The sequence below is a fragment of the Balearica regulorum genome, chromosome 6 (assembly GCF_011004875.1).
Source record: "Balearica regulorum gibbericeps isolate bBalReg1 chromosome 6, bBalReg1.pri, whole genome shotgun sequence".
In the NCBI taxonomy this organism is placed as follows: Eukaryota; Metazoa; Chordata; class Aves; order Gruiformes; family Gruidae; genus Balearica; species Balearica regulorum.
The window spans coordinates 26655658-26677853 of NC_046189.1; the positions used below are offsets into that span (position 1 = coordinate 26655658).

The window sequence follows — 22196 nt, forward strand, 5'->3', positions numbered from 1 at the left end:
GAACATCCCCTGGCCAGCCGCGCTGTGCCCCTGGGAGGCTCAGCCAGCTCCACAGAGGTGCTGAGGAGGTACAGGGCATGGGGTAACGAGGTGGCAATAGTTTAGGAGAGCTTTTGACACTGGAGCAATCTGCTAAGGCACTGGTAAAATTGCAAGTTTGAGTTTAGAGCATCCTTAAAGTAGAGCTGCCCTGCCTTTTTTAGCGATTTCTTTGCATGGATGTGGCAGTGGGGCACAGCACCCACGTTCAGCTGGGTTATGGGGGTAGACTGCCTGGCTGCCAGTGGTGCTGAGCCCCTAGATGCTATCCCCAATTGAGCCCCACAGTTTGGGATCAGACATGGTGTTTGAGCTTCAGATCTCTCTGGGCAGCTGGAAGATTCGTCCCAGTGTCCCAGTGTGCAGGAACGTGCCTGTGACATCCTTGGGGCAGCCCAGGCTGTGGTCCTCAGACACCTCATGGTAGCCCTCCTTGGTAGCCCTTCCTGCTGCCCTGTGTCCTCCCCAGTGCTGGATCTGCCCATGCAGCCATCACCCTTCATTGACCCACTCGCCCCCTCATCTCCCTCCTCCTGTGTCCCCCATCCCCTCCATTCGACTGGCTGCCAGCATCACCCCCATGTGCCCAGAGTAGGATGGGAGGCAAAATGGTTCCCTTTGGCCCCCACTGGGGTCCGTGGGTGTGCCAACACGTATCCCCCATCCTATTTGCACCACTTGGAGCTGGGACAGCCACCTGCTCCCCCACGGCTTTCTCACCCCATAGCACAGCTGGGCCCAAACCTGCTGGCCCAAGTGAGTGAGGTAGGGGGAGTCTGCACCCCGCTGTCCCCCCACACCACACCGCAAGGCTGGGCCCAATCCCCCTGGGCACCCCACGGTGCAGGAGTCTCAGCCGGCACCAGGCAGCGTGCCAAGCCTGCCTGCGCTGCCTGTGCTGCCTGCGCTGCCCGTGCTGCCTGCCCTTCCTGCCCAGCTGCTGCTTTCAGCCACACAGGCACTGACAATGGGCTTTCCACCCAAAAGGTTAGTGTTGTTTGGGTTTTTTACCCCCAGCTAATGGGTTAGTAGGTCATACTCCTATCCACAAGCTATATGCATATATATAGGTAGCTATTGCTGTACATAGATACAGCATACAGTCTTAATTATATTATTTATATTAGTGTATAATTTTTGTGCTGCACTAAAACTGTAGTTTGCCAGTGTAGATAGTTTTGTGTATGTACACCAGAGTTTCCAGGGTTTCAGCTAGTACCCCACGGGCTGCTGGCCAGGTCCTGATGCCCAAACACACACCTGATCACCCAGAGTACAGGAGGCACAAAGGCAGCCCAGAAGAAGCCCCAGAAGAGCCAGGATCCAAACAGTGACACCCATAACACGTGCACACGCGCTTGCAGCCTTCAAGGCTGTGTTGCAGCCCTGGGAAAACCTAACCAGAAGCTCTTTTTTCCCCTTGCCTTACTGCTGTTTCTCTGCCCCTCTGCAAGGAGCCTGGCCAGCTGCAAGCCCCCTTTGCTGGGCTGAGGGCTCCTGTCCCCCTCAGGCTCTTGACTCAGGTGCAAAGGCCACCTCTAGCCCTTGCACCAGAGTGTAGCTCCAGGCATGGCTGACTCTGGGCTTGGGCACTTCTCCACCCCCAGCCCTCCCTGGGCAGCACCTGGCTTGGAGCATCCTGGTGGCCCAGAGTGCTATTGGCATACCTCCTGTGGCATCTCCTGAGCTGCCTTCAGCTTCCCCCAGGGGCAGAAAACGGGATGGTAATCAGTGTTAATTTTGCTCCTTTTCCCATGTTCTCCAGCTTACATCCCACCCCCCATCCTGCCCATCCTCCCCCCCGCCCCTGCAGCCCCATGTGCTTGCTGCCTTCTGTCCCCATGCATTGTCCTGGTGCTCCCCGCCACTGCCCACTCCCTTGGCACACATCAATCCCACTCAACATCATGATATGGGGTAGGAAAAAACAGATAGGGAAGCAGCCCCATGGTTTTGCGTTCCTTTGGGAAGGCCAAAGGGAAACCAGTCACTTGGGTGCTGGCATTTGGGGGCCACATGGAGCCTCACCCTCAAGGCTGCAATTTTAATTGAATGCAGTGTGGGTTGGGGTTTTTTTTATTATTATTGTTGTCTCCCCATGGTGCCCCAAGCATCAAGCTGTGCCACCATGCTCCCTTAGGCAGCACCTTTCACCCTGGTGCAGGACCTTCAAGGGACCCATCTCCACAGCCCCATGAGTGAAGCAGCTCAGCCAAGCTCTGATCCCACACACAGTCCAGGCCTCCCTGCACCTTCCCAGCAGCCCGTTCTGGGCAAAGGCTTCACAAGGAAACACTAAGGCTGGCTTTTTGGCTGGCTCAAATTTTGTTCTCCTTGAGCAAGTCAAGGGGAGAGCCCTTGGAGGGTCCTCCATGGAAACCCATGGATGGTTTCCTCCCTGCAGTGCCCCACTCAGCCAAGGAACTCTTTGCATGAGGTGCAGAGGAGACCAAAACCATGCCGAGATGCTTAAAGGAGCGTGGATGATTCATGGAGAACAGGTCCACCTGCTGGCTAATAAACAGCATGGTTAGATGCAACTGCCACTCAAGAAGGCCCTGAAATACCAAGGCTGGGAAGCTGGAGAGAGTGGAGCTCCCTTCTCCTTATAGCCTTTGCCCAAGCATCTGCTAAGGTCCCTGAGGTCCCCGTGCTGGGTAGGAAGGACCTTGCCTGCGAAGCTGCTCCCCTGTTCAAGGAGCAGGAAACCACTGCTCTTGTGCAGCCTCTTGGCACCTCAGGGAGCTTCATGAGCATCACGCTGGACAGGACATTCACGCTGCCGTCCTCTCTGCCCAGCCAAGCAGGACTCATCCACCCTTTTCCACCAAACCTAGCTGCTGTCAGGTAAGGAGATGGTCTCTGCACACATGCTGGCCAGATGCTGACTTCAGAGGACTCGAGGGCATGGTTGCATTTTGCAGACTCACAAAGTATGACGTGTAGAGCAGGAACATAGCAGGCCTGTGGATGAGCGACACCAGTTCCTCCCTGCTCATAGAACTGGTACCAGTAATGATGAAAGGCCCAACTCCCATTGCCACTTGTTGGGCTCGGTGTTTACAACAACCCCACGACAAAAGCTGAAGAGGCCCAAATTTGCGTGTGATGCATCAGGAAATGTGTCCTATGAACAGAGTGGAGTGGGGAGGGGGAAGATGAGAGTTTTCTGGCATCCCATTTAATTTATTCCAACTTTATGCAGCTCAGCTTTTCCAAAAGAGAAAAAGAGAAACACAAAAGAAAACTTCCTGATTCCTAAACAAACCAAAAAGTACAAACTGCAGATGAGAGCCAGCATGTGCAAGGTTTACATGAAAAAGCAGAACACCCTCAGATGTTAACAGAAAACAGGTAGCATCATTTTTACAGTTACTTGGCTTTGCATGCAGGTGTGTTTTCTCTCTCTCTCTCGTGCACTCACTCCCTCTCACACACATCCACGTGCACACATCCCCATCCCTGACTTTCCAAAGGGGTTCCTTTCCCTGTCTCCTCCACTGCCACATCCAAACCCCTGCAAAGTCGTGAAGGGCTTAATTTGCAGAGCCCACCTGTGCCCTTCACACTTGGGATCTGAAATGTGGGGCCAAGAAGGGGGGAAAAAAGCAACAAATCCCAGCGCTCCCCTTCCTCCAGAGCCTGTTGGGTTTTTTGCCTTTCCTTCTACAGATCAGAGTCGCCAGGCGAGGGGCTATCAGCAGTGGGGACACCAATGTGGTGTTTCTCCAGCACCATTTGGTATTTCTGGGGTGTGCTGGCAGTCACCAGAGGCTGGTCCCATCCCTGCAGGTCCCAGTCATGGTCAGGTAGGTTTGCTGCCTGGTCCCCACCATGCAAGCACAGGGAGCTCCCAGCCAGCACCCATGCTCACCGAGGAACCCCCTCCCTCCACCCTATTCAACCTAACCTCACGGAGGACCTGGGATCTGGAGGCTGTTTGCTACTCAGAAGCATTTACCAGAAATGGGGAGATGCTTTATTCCACCACCCCCACCCCTGGATTTCATTTAAGGAAAGCCAGAGACTTTACTGTAAGGAGAGGTTTTTTTGCAATTGCTCTGCAAATGGGACCCATATTAAAAAGGGGAAAGAAAAAAAAAAAGAATAAAAAAGATAAGAAAATAATAAAATCTCCTTGCTTAGGCAATGGGGGAAGTTATTTATTCTCGGCGTTGGTGTGTTCTGTACAGAAAGAAATCAACAGGTGAAATAACAGCAGAGACACATCTCTCCTCAGAGCAGCATGTCCAGAGCAAAACCTCTCAGAGTGCCTGGAATCGCTTGGATTTAATCTATACAAATGTGTACGTGGGCAGAGGGGTGCATGTGTGTCAGGGCCTTTACAAAGCAAGATATATACTGTAATTTACTTACAAAAAAAAAAAAAAAAGAAAAGAAAAAGTGTGTGCTGAATAGCAGATGCTCACTCCAGTCCCAAGCAAAAATGGAGGGACAAGGGCAGCTGCTTGGGAGTGCAGGTTTTAGATGGGTTTTTTCCTATCTAGAAAGAAAGACTGAATGAGAGAGAAAGAGACAGACATTCACTGGCTTGTTATCCTAAATCTACACAAGCATCCTTCCACCCAGCCCCAGCAAGTTCACTTTAGCTCCCTCATCATAAGCTGATCCTAAGAAATACTGGGCAATAGCCCTTCAAATCCCCTGGAAAATCAAGCATTTAGCTTCGGTGTCACCCAAAGGCCCCATCCTCCTAGACCAGCGACTAGAGCCGGGTCCCTGTCGGGCTGGCTGTGCCCCAGCACCAGGAAGAAAAGCACCCAGGGGTGTTTGGGGGTGGGCTGTCTCATCCTTAGCTCTTTCCCTCACTGATGCCTCCTTGGGGGACGCATCCCAACCACACTGGCATGTTCCAGCTGGGCAGCCAGCGGCTTTCCTCCTTCGCTCCCTCCCACACCACATCCCATGCCAAGACCGATGGCCGGGCTGGGGCGCAGGGGACAGGCAGGACGCAAGAGGCAGGCGACGCAGTATTTACAGTCTTTGGTCTCGGGGAAGGGAGAGAAAGAGGTGGAAAGTGTGGGGTTTTCCTTTGTTTTTTGTACCACTCCCGCCCACGGCGAGGGGTTTTATCCCCTGGGATGTGTTGGGGAGCACAAGGCGCTCTGTGCTGGAGGGTGCAGGAAGATGCCACAAAGCAGCAGGGAGGGCAGGGTCACAGGGCGAGGAGCAAAAAAGACCAGTTCTCTGGCTTACGTTGGGTGAAAGACTATAGGAAAGCAGTCCCTTCTCCTTGCAACCCCCCCACCGCCCTTCCCCTCCCATTATCCCTCCCCTCCCCAGGAGCTGGGCAGCAGGGGAAGGAGGGCAGCACACAGGACCCAACCCCAGTCTCTTCCAGAGCCTAAAGAGACACGCTGAAACCCATGTAAAATCCAGCACTGGGGCCACAGCAAGCCACCTCCAGCGAGCAGGATCACGTCTGTCTACTGGCTCCGCAGGGCATGCGCTCCCCGGTCCTCCTGCTCATGGGCTGTGTAGAAGAGGTGGCACTCAGGGTCCCCACGGATGGTGGGTGCACCCTGGATCACCTTCCCATGGATGGGGTCCACGCACCAGCACTCGCCACGCTGCCCATTCACGGACATCTTGCACTGCATAGAGAGGGAGAGGGCAGGCATCAGCTGAGGAAATTGGGGGACAAAACCCTCTTTCCAGCCCCACAAACCCAAAGTCCAAACACAGGCAGAGCTGGGGTTTCTCCAGCAACTTGGTGCTAGTTTGGATTTAGGCAAGATTCAGGGATGCTGCACTTGGACACCCCAGGGTCTGTGCTGCACCAGCATCACTGCTCCAAGGGTCCAGGCTGACGGCTGGACCTCTTCCCCCAGGGGCTGTGTCAGGAACCAAAAAGTTGATTTTAATGAACCACAAGGATAACTGTCCCCGAGATGCGTCACCCTCTATCAGCTGTGGATGAAAGCACCCACACAGTCAAAAAATCCCTGCAGGAAGAGAGAGAAGACAGACTGACAGAGGGGCTGCATAAGCTTGATTTCACTTCCAAATTAGGCTAAACAAACCAAATGTGAGAGCAAGGCCTCCATGGTCAGACCCAAACATGTGTTCCAACAGGGTCTCACTCTGTCCCAGCACAGAGGTAGGGACCATGGTGCATCCAGGCCTGGACTCTGCCCCCTCCACAGCCTAGTCTGGTCAGAGAGAAGTTTCTTGCCCTAATGATTATCATCCACCTCTTGCCCTAGCAGGGCTGCATGCACTTTGAACCTGATGCTCATCCCTCCATTCCCAGCAGCTACATCTTTGAACAGGACATAGTGGGAGACACAGAGGTTACTCCAGCAGGCTGGGCTCTGCGTGCACTCTATAGAGCTGAATTCAGACCGTTTTGTGCAGCTGGAGTGAGGCAAAAAAATGCAGCCTTGTTCATGGGAATAAAAAGTACAAAAAGAGAAGGGAACAAAAAGCCTCCTCAGGAGCAGAACGCATCCGGCACCCTCTGCCCAAGTGCTGGCCCATAGGAGGTAGGAGCAACTGGGAATGCTTTTATTGGCATCTGATTTCCAGAAAATGCAAAGGAGCTGATACTCAGCTCTAGAAACCCAGATGGAAGGAAATGAGTATTGCTTCACATTTGCCTTGTTTGCCCTTAGCCAGGGCAGGGTGGGGGGCAAGAAGAGAAAGCAATTTTTGCCCCCTCTCTTTTTTTCTGCAGCAGTGACCAGCATGTAACCCATCTGCACCCTCCAGTGCAGGCTGACTTGTTTCCCAGGCACAAGGAGCAGCACAAACTGTCTTTTCTTTTGTTGTACACAACACATTGCTGCATTGACCAGGCTCAGTCCCCAGACACAGCTCATCTCCTTACTGGGAATTTGCCAGCTCTGCTCCATGCACCCCTTTCACGTGTGCTCATGCTGAGGGATCCAGCCAGCCTGTGGGGCTCTTCAGGGGGAGGCAGGGGGTGAAGGTCCAGTCAGGACAGGGAGGAGAGAAGGGACGGAGGGAGATTATCTCAGACCATACTATTTATTTTTTTTTAATGCTGCTAATCAAGGGGTAGAAGTAGCCCTGAAAAAAAGGCTTCAGCATGAAAACAGCAGGTTTTCTGGGGTCCCCTCCAAGATTTCAGTTATGCATGGCTATAAGGGGGGCTCATATCCAGGTACTATTCACACGTGGCTGCCAGTTGACCCTGGACCCTGGTATTTTGCTGCCAAGAGGTTTTTCCTGGCATTTCTTTTCCCATGCCTCAGCCACTGACACCTGCTGGTTTTGCATGAATGAAGCCAAGAAGTCAAAATTCAGACATACATTAAGTCATTTGAGTCCTTTTGGGTCCTGTAAATACTTTCAGAAGGAAGCTGTACCCAAACCCCCACCTTGCCTGGAAGGAATCCCTCCTGGAGCTGTGGGATGAACCTCGATTTGTGGAGAAAAACTGGTAAAATGTGCTAGAAACCTTCCTGACCCCAGGAGAAGTGCTTTCTGCTTTGTCTGCAAGACTGGCCAGCATTCAGACCCTCTCCGCTTTTCCCCTGTAGTGGGGCCCAGCCAGGACAAGACCTGGCTCAAGGCACATGAAAATAATCCCAGGCAGATAAGGAGCTCTCACAGGGACAAAAGGGCTCTGAACTAAACTGATTCCCCATCTCTGGGCTGCCTGCAGCCACGTGTGGATATGGGTGTCACGTCTCCATTTGCTTGCCTGTGGCTGCAGATGCACCTGGGTGTTACTAAACCTGTCCGTGCCACATGCGACATTTGCTGTTTACCCCACACTTCACACCATGTGCATGACATCAGCCCACCCCTCAGCTGCTGCGTGCCCCCCTTGGCTGTGCATCGGGGGGGATGTGTTTTGAGCCGAGGGCAACTGCTGGGAGTACAGCCAGCCCTGGGAGTCTGGGTCTCCCCACTTGCCTGTTTGAGATTGTACAAGCCATGCTTGTCACAGTTGGGGATGTGGAGGGAGTAGAGGTGTTCCAGGGGACCTCGCTCATCTGGCAGCCGCATAGTGGAGATACGTTCCAGGACCTGATCCAGCTCCTGCTGACAAGGGGTCTGAAAAGAGCCCAGAAAGCAGAAAAACAAACAAAAAAAACACATCAGGACAATGGGACCATTCACAATGTCAACACTTTGGACAATGGAAACACCAGTAAGGATGAACACCTGTGTGCATGTGCAGGCACCCAAAGGCACATCCACACATGCCGATGTGCGGAGATACACATGGGGAGATGCACACATTTCTCCCACATGCCTCACATGGCCAAGAGCCAACATGACACCAGGTCACAGGTCCTGGTGACACAGGGGAGGAGAAGCCTCAGAGATGCTCCCATGGGTCCCACTGGTGGTAACAAGTGATGTGAAGCAGGACTAATCCAGACAGGCCAGGATGGTTTCCATAAGCATAGCCCAGATCCCACACCTGTGATGCAGTTTTGGCCTAGAAGTGCAACTCAAAGCATGTGGGACCCCATGGGAGTGGAGGGAAAGCCCCAGGAACGAGAGCACCCAGCAAAGCCAGCCTCAGTAGGCACCCCTCTTGCTCCACAGCAGCCCCAAGCCAGGGCTCCCAGCCAAGGCAGCCTGGTTGAATTACGCTTGATGTGAGCCGGAGTGAGCCCACACCTCTCTGCTTTTGTAGTTGCTGGGGTTTTATACAAAGGAGCAGCAGCAGTGTGGGAGCTCTCTAAGTTGATAGTGCCTGCACCTTATTTTGAACCTCTGCTTTTCCTGTTTCTTGGAAGGAGTGAGGACTCTTAAGGCCCCTTTCTTTTTGTCCCTGCACTCCTCGGATATAAATACTCTATATGTTTACAGGGCTATGTATTACAGACCTTTCAGGGTGGCTTTCCGTCCCATCTCGTTGCCTTGACCAATCTGCCCACTAGAGGGAAACCACGGCCAAGGACCGGAGAGCAGAGAGACGGGGACGGCGAAGAAGGGGACAGGGAGGACTTCGGGCACTCTCCCAGCTACGTGACAGCCCCACAGTCCATCCTCAGGGGCTCTGGGCCCCCCCCCCAACCTGGACTGGGGCTGCCCTGCAGCAGGCAGACACCCTCCCACCCCCCAAATCCCCTTGCGCCTTGCTTAGGGAAAAAGGGTGTGAGAAAGCCGGTCGGGCAGGCAAAGGGCACGCTCGCACCCCTGCGGAGGTAGGTGTTGAGCCAGCGGGACCCCCCTTCTCCGGCTCTGCTGTCAGGAGGTGAAGCTGCAATGAAAATAACACCTCCTTGCCAGCACATCAAAGTTCATCAGATGGTGTGTTCAGCCCTAGCTTCAGGCCAAAACAAATGTTTGCTTTTCCTTTTTTTCCTCTCCCCCTCTCCCCCGTTTTTTCTTTTTCTTTTTTTCCCTTTTTAAGACAGTTTGTTGCAAATGTCACAATGTCACCAAGGCTTTTGCATTCAGCATTTCCCTGGTGAGCCTGCAGCTGCCTCCGTTAGCTCCCCGCACCCCTCTGCCCTCTCACCCTGCCCGCCGACAGCCGCGACTTCTTCGAGTCCTCGTGGTTGTGATGGGGCTTGCCGACTTTGCCCATCTGCCGCTGCTGCTCGTTCACCTTCTCCCTCATAACCGCCAGCTCCTTCATGCCCGTCTTCATGGGCTTCCTCCCGCCGGCTCCACTCAGGATCCCTGTGGTGCCATCCACATGGTTCTCGGCAAGGATGCTCTCGGACCGGTCATCGCCATTATCTGCAGAGGACAGGGCAGACAAGGAAAGGGTCAAGCTCAGCCAGGCGCTCTCTCACGTGTTCATCCCATCCTGGATCGCTTTCAAGCATGGCTGGTTACCAAGCCATAAAATCTTTCCATGCAAAAATTTTAAATTGCATTAGCCCTTTCATCTGGAAGGTGAGAATAGATCCTTTCATTCTGGAGTTATTACCACACTAAAAGACAGTTTAGAGAGCAGGGGAAATCGCTGCTGGAGAAGTTCTTTCTCGTTTTTCTTTGACCTTCTAAATTACTTCCCAAAGAATGTAATTTTCCCATCAGAAGTCCAGTTGGGTTAGGAATGCCAAGTGTACTTCGGCTCCAAAACTTAAAACCACAGTGATTAGTAAAATACCTTGAGTCCATCTATCATCCCCCAGAGTATCTCCAGGAATACTTACTCAATATTAGTGTGCTAAAATAAATTCTCAGGCCTGCTTTCAAAAATACCTTGCCTCTGTTTTATGGCCACCCTAATTTCCCTCAGAGATCCTACCATTTCAGCGATTGTCCTCGCCATATTGTCTTTCACATCATTTGTCATACAGTGCATTACTCATTTATCCTCCCTGCTTCTGCATTTGGCCACTTCTGATGCCCCACATGTCCTGGGCCTAACTCTGCCACTGCTGCAAGCTGCAAGACCCCCAGCCAGTTCAGCCATTTCAAAACCAGTTTGCAGAAATCTGGGGATAATCACTGGACTTGTTCCACCTCCTCCACTCTCTGCTTTGTGTGGTTTGCCAGTTCACTGGGTGCCATTTCTGAGAGCAATCCTTGCCAAAGCAGGACACAACGGTCACAATGCCGCAGACACCAGTCCCTTTGGACTTCACGGTGACAATGAGGACAGATCTCCAGAAGCCCAGAAAGTGACAGCTGAGCCCTCCTTGGTGCCTGGTCTGGCTGAGCAAGCATGTCTAACTGTAGCTGGATCTAACATTGAAGCTGGCCCTGCCCCAAGCAGGGGCTTGGACCAAGACCTCCTGAGGTCCTTTCCAGCCCAGATTATGGTTCAACCTAGGCACACACATCACCTCTCACTGCAATAACCCAGACTAAGTACATCTCTGTATGTACAAGTTCTTCAGCAGCTCCACAGGTCCCACAACAGGGACAGACCAGGCCGCTCTGATTCTACAGTGGTGACAAACATGAAGTGTCTTTTAGCATATGCCAAGGAGGAACTGTAGCACCCAGCCTCCCAACATCAGCATTCTCTCCAGCACCTCTGATTTCAGCCCTCCAGAACTGAGGCACTTACATAGAAGTGAAGAAATCACATCAAACTGTGCACAATGGAGAGCAAGCAATGCTTTAGCTCATGTCACAATGCTTAATTTATGGATCTCTCCTGCTTCTTGGAAGACCAAGCACACAGAGCATTGACAGATTTTAACATTTCCTTTTTTTCAGAAGCTGCATCGTGACGTTTTGTCAGAGCATAGCTCTACTGTCATGACAGAGAGTGAAAAATCATAATAGCAAGTGTTTTATTTCTGCCACAGCTTTCCAAGCTCTTTTCAGGTGTGACAACCCCAGGTTCACACAGGGGAAACTGTAAGAAGAGTTTTGTTTGAACTTACTCAGCAAACATGCGGCTGCCTGCAGACCGATGGTAAGAGAATGGACCAAGTGGGCTGGATCACAGAGCCACCCCAGCCCAGCACACCATCCATGGGAGACCATCAGCAGCTGCTTGGGGACACACGCCAGAAGGACCATTCCCAATCTGTGCTGCAGACCAGCAGTAAAAGCACTTTCATGGTTGGAGACTGCATCTGACCCAGAGGATTTAAAAGTCACTGACAGACCCATCCCTCAATGGATTTGTCCAATATCCTTTTGAACTTCCTCACCATTTTGGCCTCAGATCTCCCAATACTGGGATCGTCCCACTTCCCAGAAATACTAAATGCATTTGGTCTGCAGGTTTTTAGCTGCTTAGGTAGCAACTGAAAAGCAAACACGGGGCAAAACCAATCTGGCAAAGTTCATGACTTTCCTCAATACTGGTTCCAGATGAAAACTGGGACCAGGTTTGATAGCCAGATGGGCGAGCTCAAAGTCTGGGCTGCTGCCTGGCAATTGCCATCTGGCTGTCATCCTAGGAGCCGGACAAGGAATATTTTGAGCAGGAATCTTCTGTTTATACAACAGTCTCCCCGTTAATTAGAAACACATAGTGAGAAGAGAGAAGGCCATGAGGCCGCCCTTCAGACAGGATCAAATGAAAAAGCACCGTGCAAGAGACGGGCAAGACCAGCCAGGCTCTGATCCTCAATGAGCTTCTTAAGGGGGTTTTAGCCTTCCAACAGGCTTTTGTGCTCTTCTCCTTGGTGTCCCACCGAGCTCTCAACAGCAGAACAAGTGCAGCAGCAGGGCAGCATCTCAGACACATTGCAGTCCCCTGCTTCATTCAGAAAACCGATGGTACAAACTGACAGAAAAGCAGTAAACTGGAAGTGGTGCCTTCCCCCATCGATTCTCACTCCTTCCTGCCTCCAACTAAAATATATAGACATCTGCCCAAATAAGCACTGTGCTAGTAAACGAAGGCGAGCTGGTAAGCCTCTTGTCAGCTGATTTATTCACAAAACCTGCTTCTGATAATATTTTCACTCATTTTTCCCACTTTCCAATGCTAACAAATATCAGCCCAAAGAAAACCACCGATGGGAGCAGAGCGTGCAAGCCCTTGTGCATGAACACACCCAGGGACAGGAGAGATTGGTCTTGGCTCCCCAGGCACCATCACAGGAGCAAGCCTGGAGTAGAGGCTGGGAAGGTCTAGCTGCTATCAACTGCAAGCTGTACCATCACCTTGCCACTGAGCTGGCTTGATCCACATGGGGCTAATGGCAAAGCCCCATCACAGCTTTTCCCCTCTCCCAACCCCAGTGCTGCTCTTAAGTAGGAGCTCTCCTGACCTGGGGCTTGCACGGATGGCTCAATCACTGGGGAAGAGAGACAGGACAGAAGAAGTTGGCCCCATGTGCAAAGCACCCGGATTTCCTTTACAGACAAGCTGCATGCACAGGAGGAGGCTGAGCATCAGGTGTGATGGACCACATTTCAAAGAGCAAATGGACCAGATAGCAACAACCGACGACTGGAGACATCAAGCCTCGAGGTTGGGAGAAAACAGAGCATGCCGTGAGCCAAACAATGCTTTTTACAGCCAGCTAATGCTTTTTAACACTGCCCAAAAGAAGCAAATTGTGCGTGCTTGCTTATGACTATACATGAATCAATTAAGCCACCCATCAACCCTACTGCAATGGGATGGGCAGGTATGCAATTGCCTCAGATATACAACCCTAATTCATTTGTCATCCTGGCAAACGCCCTTTTGCTGCCCAATTTCAATTCACGCTAAATATATCTGTGAACGGACTGGTGCCAAACTCCAAAACAAGTTTTATAGTTCTTCCATTTTCCTATGGCATGTGGAAAACATCTCCTGTGCTATTTTGGATCAAAAGGTAGAGAGCACTTTGTGCAGGGTGGGACAAGTGTGGCAGGAATCAAAGCAGATAGCTGAAGTTCTCCTGAACACTGATGTGGAGCCCATGAAACACCTCTCTCCATGCCAAGAAAATGATTTCTTTATGGCCTTTTTCAAGGAAAATTCCCATTTGCTTCAATGGGGCGAGGACTTGGCTGAGGTAAAAGCATGTTCAAATGGCCATCAGCTAACGTCTGTAGGGAGCTGCACAGTCTTGCCAACAGTTTCAAAAGCGGCTACCAATTTCCAGTGCTGAAATTTTTGGGAATCTGATTTGAGACCTCTAGGCACCTCCACTGAGACGGCTGAGAAACAGAGGGGCTTAAAAACAACCTGCCACTTCCAGAGCTAGAAGATGAAAAAAGCACCACACAAACAAAGGCAGCTGCCTGAAGTTAAAAATACATCTTTATCCCTTTGAAGAGCCCTGAAGCGTATCTGGGCTGCGGGACGGGATTGAGCCAGTAGCACTCACTTAGCACGAGAGGGCCAGCCTGTATCACGGGGAACACGCACCATGCCAAGGACCAGAGCCACCCTCTCCATCGCTGCTCTCTCTCTCTCTCTGTGCTACTTTTCCTTTGACAACAGCTTGCCCACAGGGTTTCACATGCATTTGTTTATCTGTCCGGAATGTTTGCATAGTGTTAAACTACTGATTAAGGTCCCAGACCCACATAAAGTTTCACCCAAGTGGCCTTCAACAACCTGCCTGGAGCCCTGCTAGACTCTGGTCCCAGCTATGTCCCAGGCTAGACAGGGCTTACATCTCCCTCCTGCAGCAATCACAGCCTCCCTTAGCCAGCACTTTCCCTCTGAAAACATCAAAGTGCTTCGCAGTTCATTAATTACCCTCGAGAGGTGTTCATCCTGGGTTGCACACAGTAAAAAATACAGGCACAAAAAAACTTGAGAGTGTTGCCCAAAGCCACACAGGGAATCGATGAGCGAACCCAGGAACCTGCGCTCCTGCCCTGGCACTGCACCGTGCACAGGACCGACAGCACTTGGGGCTGCAGGAACGCAGCATCCAGAAAGTGATTTTTCACACTGAGCAGTCTTGCATGTCTCATCTAGTTTTTGGGGGTTGTTTTTCCTTCCACTTTTAGTCTCTTGTGGCCACAAGTTCTACCGTTTTAGGATAATTTAAGTGCCTGTTCTGGGTTTTACTTGTCACTTTTTATTTCAAGGAGCAGACCTGTCTGTCCCAGGCTGCCAGGAGCCCAGCACTTCTCTTTCACAGCCTGAGAGCAGACAGGGCCTTTAAACCTGACCTTTAATATGTACAACAGCCATGGCCAGAGAATTACTTGCAGAAAGGTGGGGAAGGAGCAGACAAACCCCGACCTCAGTCCTGGTGACCTCTGCCTCATCAGTCTCCAAAGTATTTCTAGGAGAGCCCTGGGCAAAGGTTCCTGTGCAATAGCTCTGCTGTGGGTGTTGTTGACCTGGAGCTCTGATACCTCTGAAAACATTTGCCAGCAGGGATTATACCAGCGTTGCAATTTCCTCGCAGCAGAAGCTGCCAAGAACAAAGTCCCCCCCAGGCCCTCTGGCCCATCCTACCCAAAAAAGGACCCAGGGTTTGCCGATTACCGCTGCCAAACTGCAAAACGCTGAGCCACAGCACAGCATCCATCAGCGCTCAGCTGGCAGTGGAGGGGAAACGCGGGGGCACCGGTACACCGTCTGGCCCCAGGCATAATCAAGCTGGGCTGGACGCAGCTCTCCAGAGGCAGACAAAACCAAAGCAGCTGCTCAAGTTTCACTCTTCACTTTGCACCAAAAAAAAAAAAAAAGCACGGCTGGGAAATGCCACAGAAGGAGCATGAGAAATGGGCCATGTCAAAGAGGGGGCGATGGGAGGAGAAGGGATGCAGGAGGGACGTACAGCAGAAAAGAAGCCTCCCTGCCGCAGGACATCATCTCTGACAGAGGCCCATAATGGATGCTTCGGGGAGGAACACAAGAAATGACACAATTACAGAGCAATCCCTCCCCAGCTCTCCTCCTGGAAATCAGCAGTTCAGGAACCAAAGGTTGCATCTAGACTGGGTTTAACAGCCATTGACAGGCCTAACTGAGGCAGAGTCATGCATGAGCCCTTTCTGGATTCAACTACAGGAAACCCCCATACCTCCTCCTGGTCCCCTCTCCCCAGTCAGCAGCCTGTTCCGCTTCGCCTCATCCAGCTCTGTGCAGGTGACATGTGGACGTTTAAGCGCTTGACTTGGTTGCAGAGGACACACAGTCAGCATTCCTGGGCAGCCCAGGTCTGTCTGTGCCATCCAGCTTTTGGGAGGGCTGGAAGGAAGGCTCATCTCCCAAATGTCTCAGAACCATGGGCTCCCATGAGACACAGAGATGGAGATCAGCTCAGAGCATCTCTCCATCTGCCAGGGAGCTCCTCAGGGCAGGTTCCCGGGATCCTCTGCCTGACTGCACTCCCCAGGGTTATTTCATCACACCAACTTGCTCAGTAACAGCAAAGCAATTGCACATCATAGCCAGAAAATGCCTGCATCAGTCTCCAAGAGCTTGTTTTACCTCTGTGATAACCCATCCACAAACCCATCTCTGAGACCCCCTGGGGCCGAGAGCCCTGGGGCTCTGCAAACACCCTTTATTTTTTGCTATGAGATCTTTTCAGCCCATCTCTACCAGCCAGGAGGGCATGACTGGGGAGGGAACAGCATGTTCTGGCCAGGGGTTGCTTAGCAAGCTCCTCTCCCTGCCCTGAGCAGCTGGCACCGAGGGGTGATCCAAGGGGCACCCAGTGCCTTCCTTTGGCTCGGGCATCCCGCCGGAAATGCTTTATGCTCCTGCAAAGTGCCAGGGACGTTGACTCGGTGCAGCGCAGCTTTCAGCAGCCTGCTTCGCTCTCTTTTCTCTGCCCATTCCTGGTGACTGGAGAGAACAACTTTCCCTCCTCCATCCACCTAGGTCCAGAGCCAGAGAAAAACCTCTTACCCAGTGCGCAGTACCCTGTAACGTGACTGTGCCCCATCAAACACAAACTCCTCTGGCACCCTGGAGCAAGCACAGAACTGATACTGAAATAGAGTTGATGTCAGATGAGGGAAGAAGAGGGACCGAGATGTCCCTTCCCCTGGGCTTTACTTCAAACAGTCTTTTTTTTTTTTTTTTTTAAATCATATTTGTAGACTGGTTTCCCAAGCAGTCAGGACTTGTGCAATGACCCAGCCTGCCGCTATGTGTTTCTGCACGTGCATGTGTTTGCATGACTGCCTGTCTCCCTATTAGTCCTCCTCTGCCTCCCAATATATCTACAAGCACGTCAGCAAATGCCAACTACATCTCAAACAGGAACAGAATTCTCAAAAATAGTAAGTTTCCACCATTTCAGGGAAACGTGCAGCCAGACTGAAGAGAGATAAAATAGCAGGGTTTGCTTTCTTTCCAAACGATTCAACTGATGGGGCTGTGTAACACATCACCAGCCCACTCTGTGTGGACCCAGCAGAGCACAAACCACTGCTGGGGAAGGTCTGCTCCGGCCCTCCTCCTGCCAACAGCAAGCCTGCAAGTGGTGTTTGCAACATCCTGTTCCCTCCCGCGCCAGCTGTTCACTCCGTGCCAAGAACGATAAGGGAAAACGCTGTTCAGGTTCCTCAAAAATGCAGGGGGATGCTTCAAGTCCCCTTACTTACCCAACTTTCACTTCCAATCCTGCTTTTTCTTCTCCACCCATTTCTTCCCCCGAGCATGGGGCTGCTGAGCATCCCAACGTGCACCTACAGCAGAGACTCTCCAACTTGCCTAAAAGCTGAGGAGCCAGAGGGTCTCATCTTGTGGCTGATGACAGTGGTTTTGGGCATGTGCTTAACTTCAACATGCACGAAGGCAGCTAGCTCAGGCGAAAGACCTTAACTTGTTTGGAAGGTTTTGCTGAGTGAGGCTCTCCGAGCTTCCTGCCACCATAAAAAGCATTCCCCCTTGTTAGTGAACCATATCTCAGCCCTTTCAACGCACTTCTCCGATTAGTCCTCCGCAAAGCTGCGACCTTCCCAGCAGAACCAAATGAATTAACTTAAAAACACTTCCAAGCTTAAATTAATTGCACTGCAGCTTCCTGATTTGACCTTGACCCCATCTGTAAAATCTCCAGAGTAGCTGCTACTTAGTCATTAGGGGCTTTTGCCTGAATGAAATAAGCCATTAACCTTACCAGGCCAAGTCTCTGCTGTCCTCCCCTGGTCACTCGCATGCATCCGTGTGGTCTTCGGTGCCCCAGCCACCCCAGAAAGCCTACACTGACTTCTAGTATAAGCTCAGCTCCTAAATCCTCAGTTCCTATGAATTTCCAGAATGAAACCAGACTACAAACCCACCTCACTCATTTCCTACTGATTTTACTGCTGTTTGAGTTACCTTTATTTCCCCAGTTTGTTTTAGGAAACATCGGCTCTTCTCTGACCCCAAGTCCAATTTGCATCCCACAGGCTAGACTACATAGCACAGAAGAGCTTTCCTTCCCGCAGCCTCCATGAGGGTGCCTGCACGTTAATTATCTAGATGATCTCTGATTGCCATTGGGATGCAGCACCTCTCTCTCCTGCAGGAGAGCCAGAGCCTGGCCGAGTTACAGGAGCTGTGAATCTTAACGAGGCTGATTTCCCAGGTATGACACTCTGCAGCCTGCCAGAAAGGGCTGATGAAGGACTGCTGATCTGAGGGACACACTATCACAAACAAGGAACTCCTCTCCACATTCACACTGAACATTTCTGCCTCCCTCATGCATTTTTGGAAAAAGTGTAATATACAGGACCTGTTCAGACTCTTCTCCTATTTTAAGATGATTACATTTCTAGGTGCAGGCAGTGACAAGCAAACACCAAGTTAGCTGGAGACAGACTGTCAAAAATCAATTTAAAACTGTCACCAAGGGAAGATGTGCTACTGGAAGAAGTGCTCATATCCACCCATCGGGGTCTTCAAACCCATGTAATGCATCTCTTGGATAGGGTGCTTTAGCCAAATACAAGACATCTGGTTCCAAGGAGAGGTGACTGAGGGAAATTTTGTGGTCTTTATCATATGAGAAGCTAGGGGTTGTTTCTGGCAATGCCCTCTGTCTGTTCTGGCTCGTCAAAGATGGCTTAAGCTCACCAGAAAGATGTGGTCTGGCTCTGGAAGCCCAACTGTGCCCTTTGGTGCTTGTTCACAACCCCCGTGAAGATCAATAGCTGGTGGGGAAACAGCTCTGGACAGGGTACGACCAGAGGAGCCTACTGCAGAGTGTTTGTGCACATCTGGGAAGGCTGTGTGCGGACCAGCCAAAAGTCTGACCTTCCACCCTGCAGAAAGGTGGAAAAGCTTCAAAATCAGGAGGAAAAAAATACTACAAGTAAAGCAAAAAAGACTTAAAACCCCCAAAAGGTCAGAGCAGTGCCCCACCCTGCCTGCAAGAGCTCTCTCGCCTATCTCCAGTATTGCTCCACTCCCTTAGCCACATTGGCTTCTCCAGTTATTATGACTATTGCATGCAAATGGAATGAACTTCAGCCATTTGTATTACTAGTTTTTAAATAACATCTCACTTTTCCACAGTCGATTTTCCAGACAGTGGCTCAGTCCAGGGCTCCCCTCACCACCCACCCAAATCTCATTGCGCATTTCCTTGAAGTCTGCCTTTTTCAAAATGCACTATTATTACGATAATTCCTTCCTACCTTCTCAGAAACCCTGCCAGAGCCCAACAGCAATTACCACCAGTGTCATCTCAAGGTCTGCTGGACCTACTGTCCCCATGCAGCCCCTAGCCAAGCACCAGCCCTCAAAGCCAACCCTGTGACTGCTTTTTCCCCAGAAACCTGCATTCCCCAGGGACAAAGCACATGTGCCTCCAAGTAAAGCCAGAGCACTGAACTGTAAGTGGAAAGAAGCAGTATCTATCTGCTGTAATTCACTTGTGAGTTTCTTCTGCCCACCAGAACCTCCCAGCTGCCTCCAGCACTCACAGACATTATCCTTCCCCCCCCAAGGGGCTATTACCGAGTTGCCATAACCCACATTTAACCCCCAAGTTGAGCTGTTCACAGATTGTGGGGTTTGGTTTTTTTCTTCATTTGATGTTCAAGCTAAACAACATTGCAGTGTTTCAGGTTATGCCAAAGTACTTTGTTCATCTGTTCTTGGGGCAGTATTTGACTCAGTTCTGCAGTCGCTTTGCTAGATTTCTTTAACCCTTGTTTTATCCTTCTCCCAGGTAGGGGCAGAGCTGCATTTGAACCCCCATGTTAGAGTACACCACAAGAAGGGACTGAACCTGGTATTGCATGTGTACATTATGCACGTTTATTAGTTAACATACAATGCGCATTTACTGAAATAAGGCAACTGCCACTATCTAGGCATGAAGTCTCTATTGATACAACACTGCTACTGAAATAAACGGGACTTTGGCCAAAATTAGGACTTGTGGATGTGTCCCACTGCTGAATGACATGCACGCACATGCAGTAATGCCATGAAGGGCTCAAACTCATGGACAGGCTACCAGAAGGCAACAATTTACTGCAGATCGGCTGATCTGTAATAACTGTCTATGGCATTCAACAGTCATGCACTTCCACGTAATGCAAGTTATCTTTATGGTCAGTCCTTCAGTGACTTCCAACCTCCAGAATCTACAGCATGGTCAGATCAATGTCACTTGGCCTTCAGAAGGGGAAGTTTCTTCCCACACAGGTGGGAGGGAAACAGTGCAAGGCAGCCTGCTGCTTCACTCTGCTGTGTCATTGCTTTGGTCTCTTGTCTTTGTAGAGAAAGGGGCTGGATCTCACTTTGTTTCCAAACGACTCTGTATTTTGGGCCACCCATGAAGCTGCCCAAGCTCCAACCTCAGGAGTATGCAGACTCCCACTGAGAAAAGGCAGGAAGAGAGAGTCATAAAACTGTGGTAGAGGAAGGAAGAAAAGAAAGGGGAAGATCAGTCAGCTGCATTCCCAAGGAGGAGGGAGGCATCACAAAGCTTAAAAAACAGACTGCCACAAAACGCGGAGTGATGGAGACAGATGTCATAAGCCAGCTGAACCACGGGAAGGGAAGCTTGGACGTGCAACAGTCAGCTTTCTGCTCAAACAGCTCCAGAAACCTTTTCATGTACATCCAGCCAGCACGCTCAGCACCAAGTGCCCTGGTGTTTTTGCCGTGCCCCTGATCTACACAGCACCCCTCTCCTGGTGGGAGAATCCAGGTACCACCTAAAGGCTTGGAAGATACCCAGGCTTGTGGTAAAGAGCCCTTTAAAGAAGAAAGCTGATGGTACATGGTGGGGTGGTCCCCAAGTTACAATAAGCTACCCATGCCTGTGTTAACAAGCCAGACAAGAAGCTTGCAAGCTTCTGCAAGAAAATGCAGGAGAATCCTCGGGCTTCAAGAGGGATGGGTGTTTGCATGGGGTTCATCTCAAAACACTGGACAGCTTTGACTGCCTTGTGGCATACCGGTAAGTTTAAGTCCTTCTCCAAACCAGCCCTGCACATGGTCTAAGCGTGGCCCAGCTGAGCCTCCTCAGCCAAAACCCAGCTGGCTGCTCTGCAGCAGGTATCACTCACCCTGTACGTTGCAGGTGGTGTACAGCATGTGAATAACAGATTTTACCTGGCCTTTATCCATCTTCTTACAGCCAAAAGCATCTCACAGCTTTCAGCTGCATCTTTGAACCCCTAAATTTACAAAACAAAATGTGGCAGTCATTTGAGGCCATGTAACTCCCCAGGCATAGGATCTGGGGAAGGAGGACATCCAGGGGACTGCCGCAACCTCCCGGGAGGACTAAGGTGAGAATCTGTCATAAGATAAAATTGCCCTGGAGTGCTATAATTAACCCACCCTCACTGCTCTCAGACAGACCACTGCAACTGAAAAGCACCATAACTGCAGCCAACCCAGGGGCAAGATGGCAGGAGCCACAGGGGCAATAGGAAACATTAGCCCCAAGCACCCCCATACCTTCTGAGGGCTTTCATCGCCCCCCAGAACAAAAGTGCTGCTGCACCATTCCCTGTTAAAAGCAATAGGCACATGCACCCGCCTCCATCGCACTTGGTCTGCAAAACTCCACTTCATGAGAGCCACGGTTGCCACATCTGTTAGTGCTTTAAAGCACGTACATCTGGCTTAATTACGCACTTGACTTTATTGCTGCTTTATCTCCATTTTCTGAACAGGCCTTGGGGAGAGGGTTTTGTGCAGTTTGGGTTTGCTTTTTTTTTTCTTCTTCCTTTTTAAAATTTTTGTACTGAAATCCCACCTGAAGCAGGAACAAAAGCCGCTGTGACAGCTGCTCACACACTGGGGGTTGCTTTTCAGAAGGTCTCCCCTATAGACAATGAACCCCATCCTAAATATTCTGGTGTATGTGCTCCAAAGCTGCAGAACCTCAGCACACCAATCCTCCCCTCCCACTCTGCCTCTGTTTCCCCTGGAAAAAAATATTTTAAAAAATGTTACTGGCAGAAGGTGTCACAGTACATGCCAGGAAGAAAAGAAAGAAAAGAAAAAGGATCTTGCTGCCCCTGCAGTCTCTGAAACTTTGCCTCTGCCAAGTTACAACAAACAGGAAAAGCAGAATCAAAACACAGCCCGCACGTCCCCCTCCATCCACCCAGCGCAGGCTGCGTAGTGCCAGCTACCACTCACAAACAATCACGCTGCGAGCCTGCTCTGGCATATCCTTCCAGGTGGCCTGAACAACAGAAAAGCCCAGCTCAGGAAGCCTGCATCCGATGCATGGGGCGCTTGAAATCCATTCCAGGAAACGCAAAAGTCCTTCATGCCCCCAGACAGAGGAAAGGTTACCCGCAAGTCCCTTTGCCAGCTCCTATGCTGGAAGATGCTTGTGTTTCCCTGTGAAAGTAGAAGCCAGGCACACAGTAGCTGGGAACGGAGAGGAGTACTGGCTGCA

At 51.0% G+C, this 22196-nt stretch overlaps 1 protein-coding gene across 2 annotated transcripts in view; it reads right to left on the minus strand.

Moving 5' to 3' along the window:
* Positions 1-3200: 3200 nt before the first annotated feature.
* The window catches only part of IGFBP2 (insulin like growth factor binding protein 2), a 63150-nt gene continuing 44154 nt past the window's right edge, over positions 3201-22196 (minus strand). The window contains exons 2-4 of one of the 2 annotated variants that reach the window (XM_075756976.1): positions 9509-9732; positions 7945-8085; positions 3201-5654 (exon numbers count right to left, since the gene is read on the minus strand). In XM_075756976.1, the coding sequence (XP_075613091.1) occupies positions 5487-5654; positions 7945-8085; positions 9509-9732 (533 nt within the window). In that variant the 3' untranslated portion in view covers positions 3201-5486. Of the gene's footprint in view, positions 8086-9508; positions 9733-22196 lie in introns of both variants that reach the window. The other variant, XM_075756975.1, reaches the window with a different exon arrangement.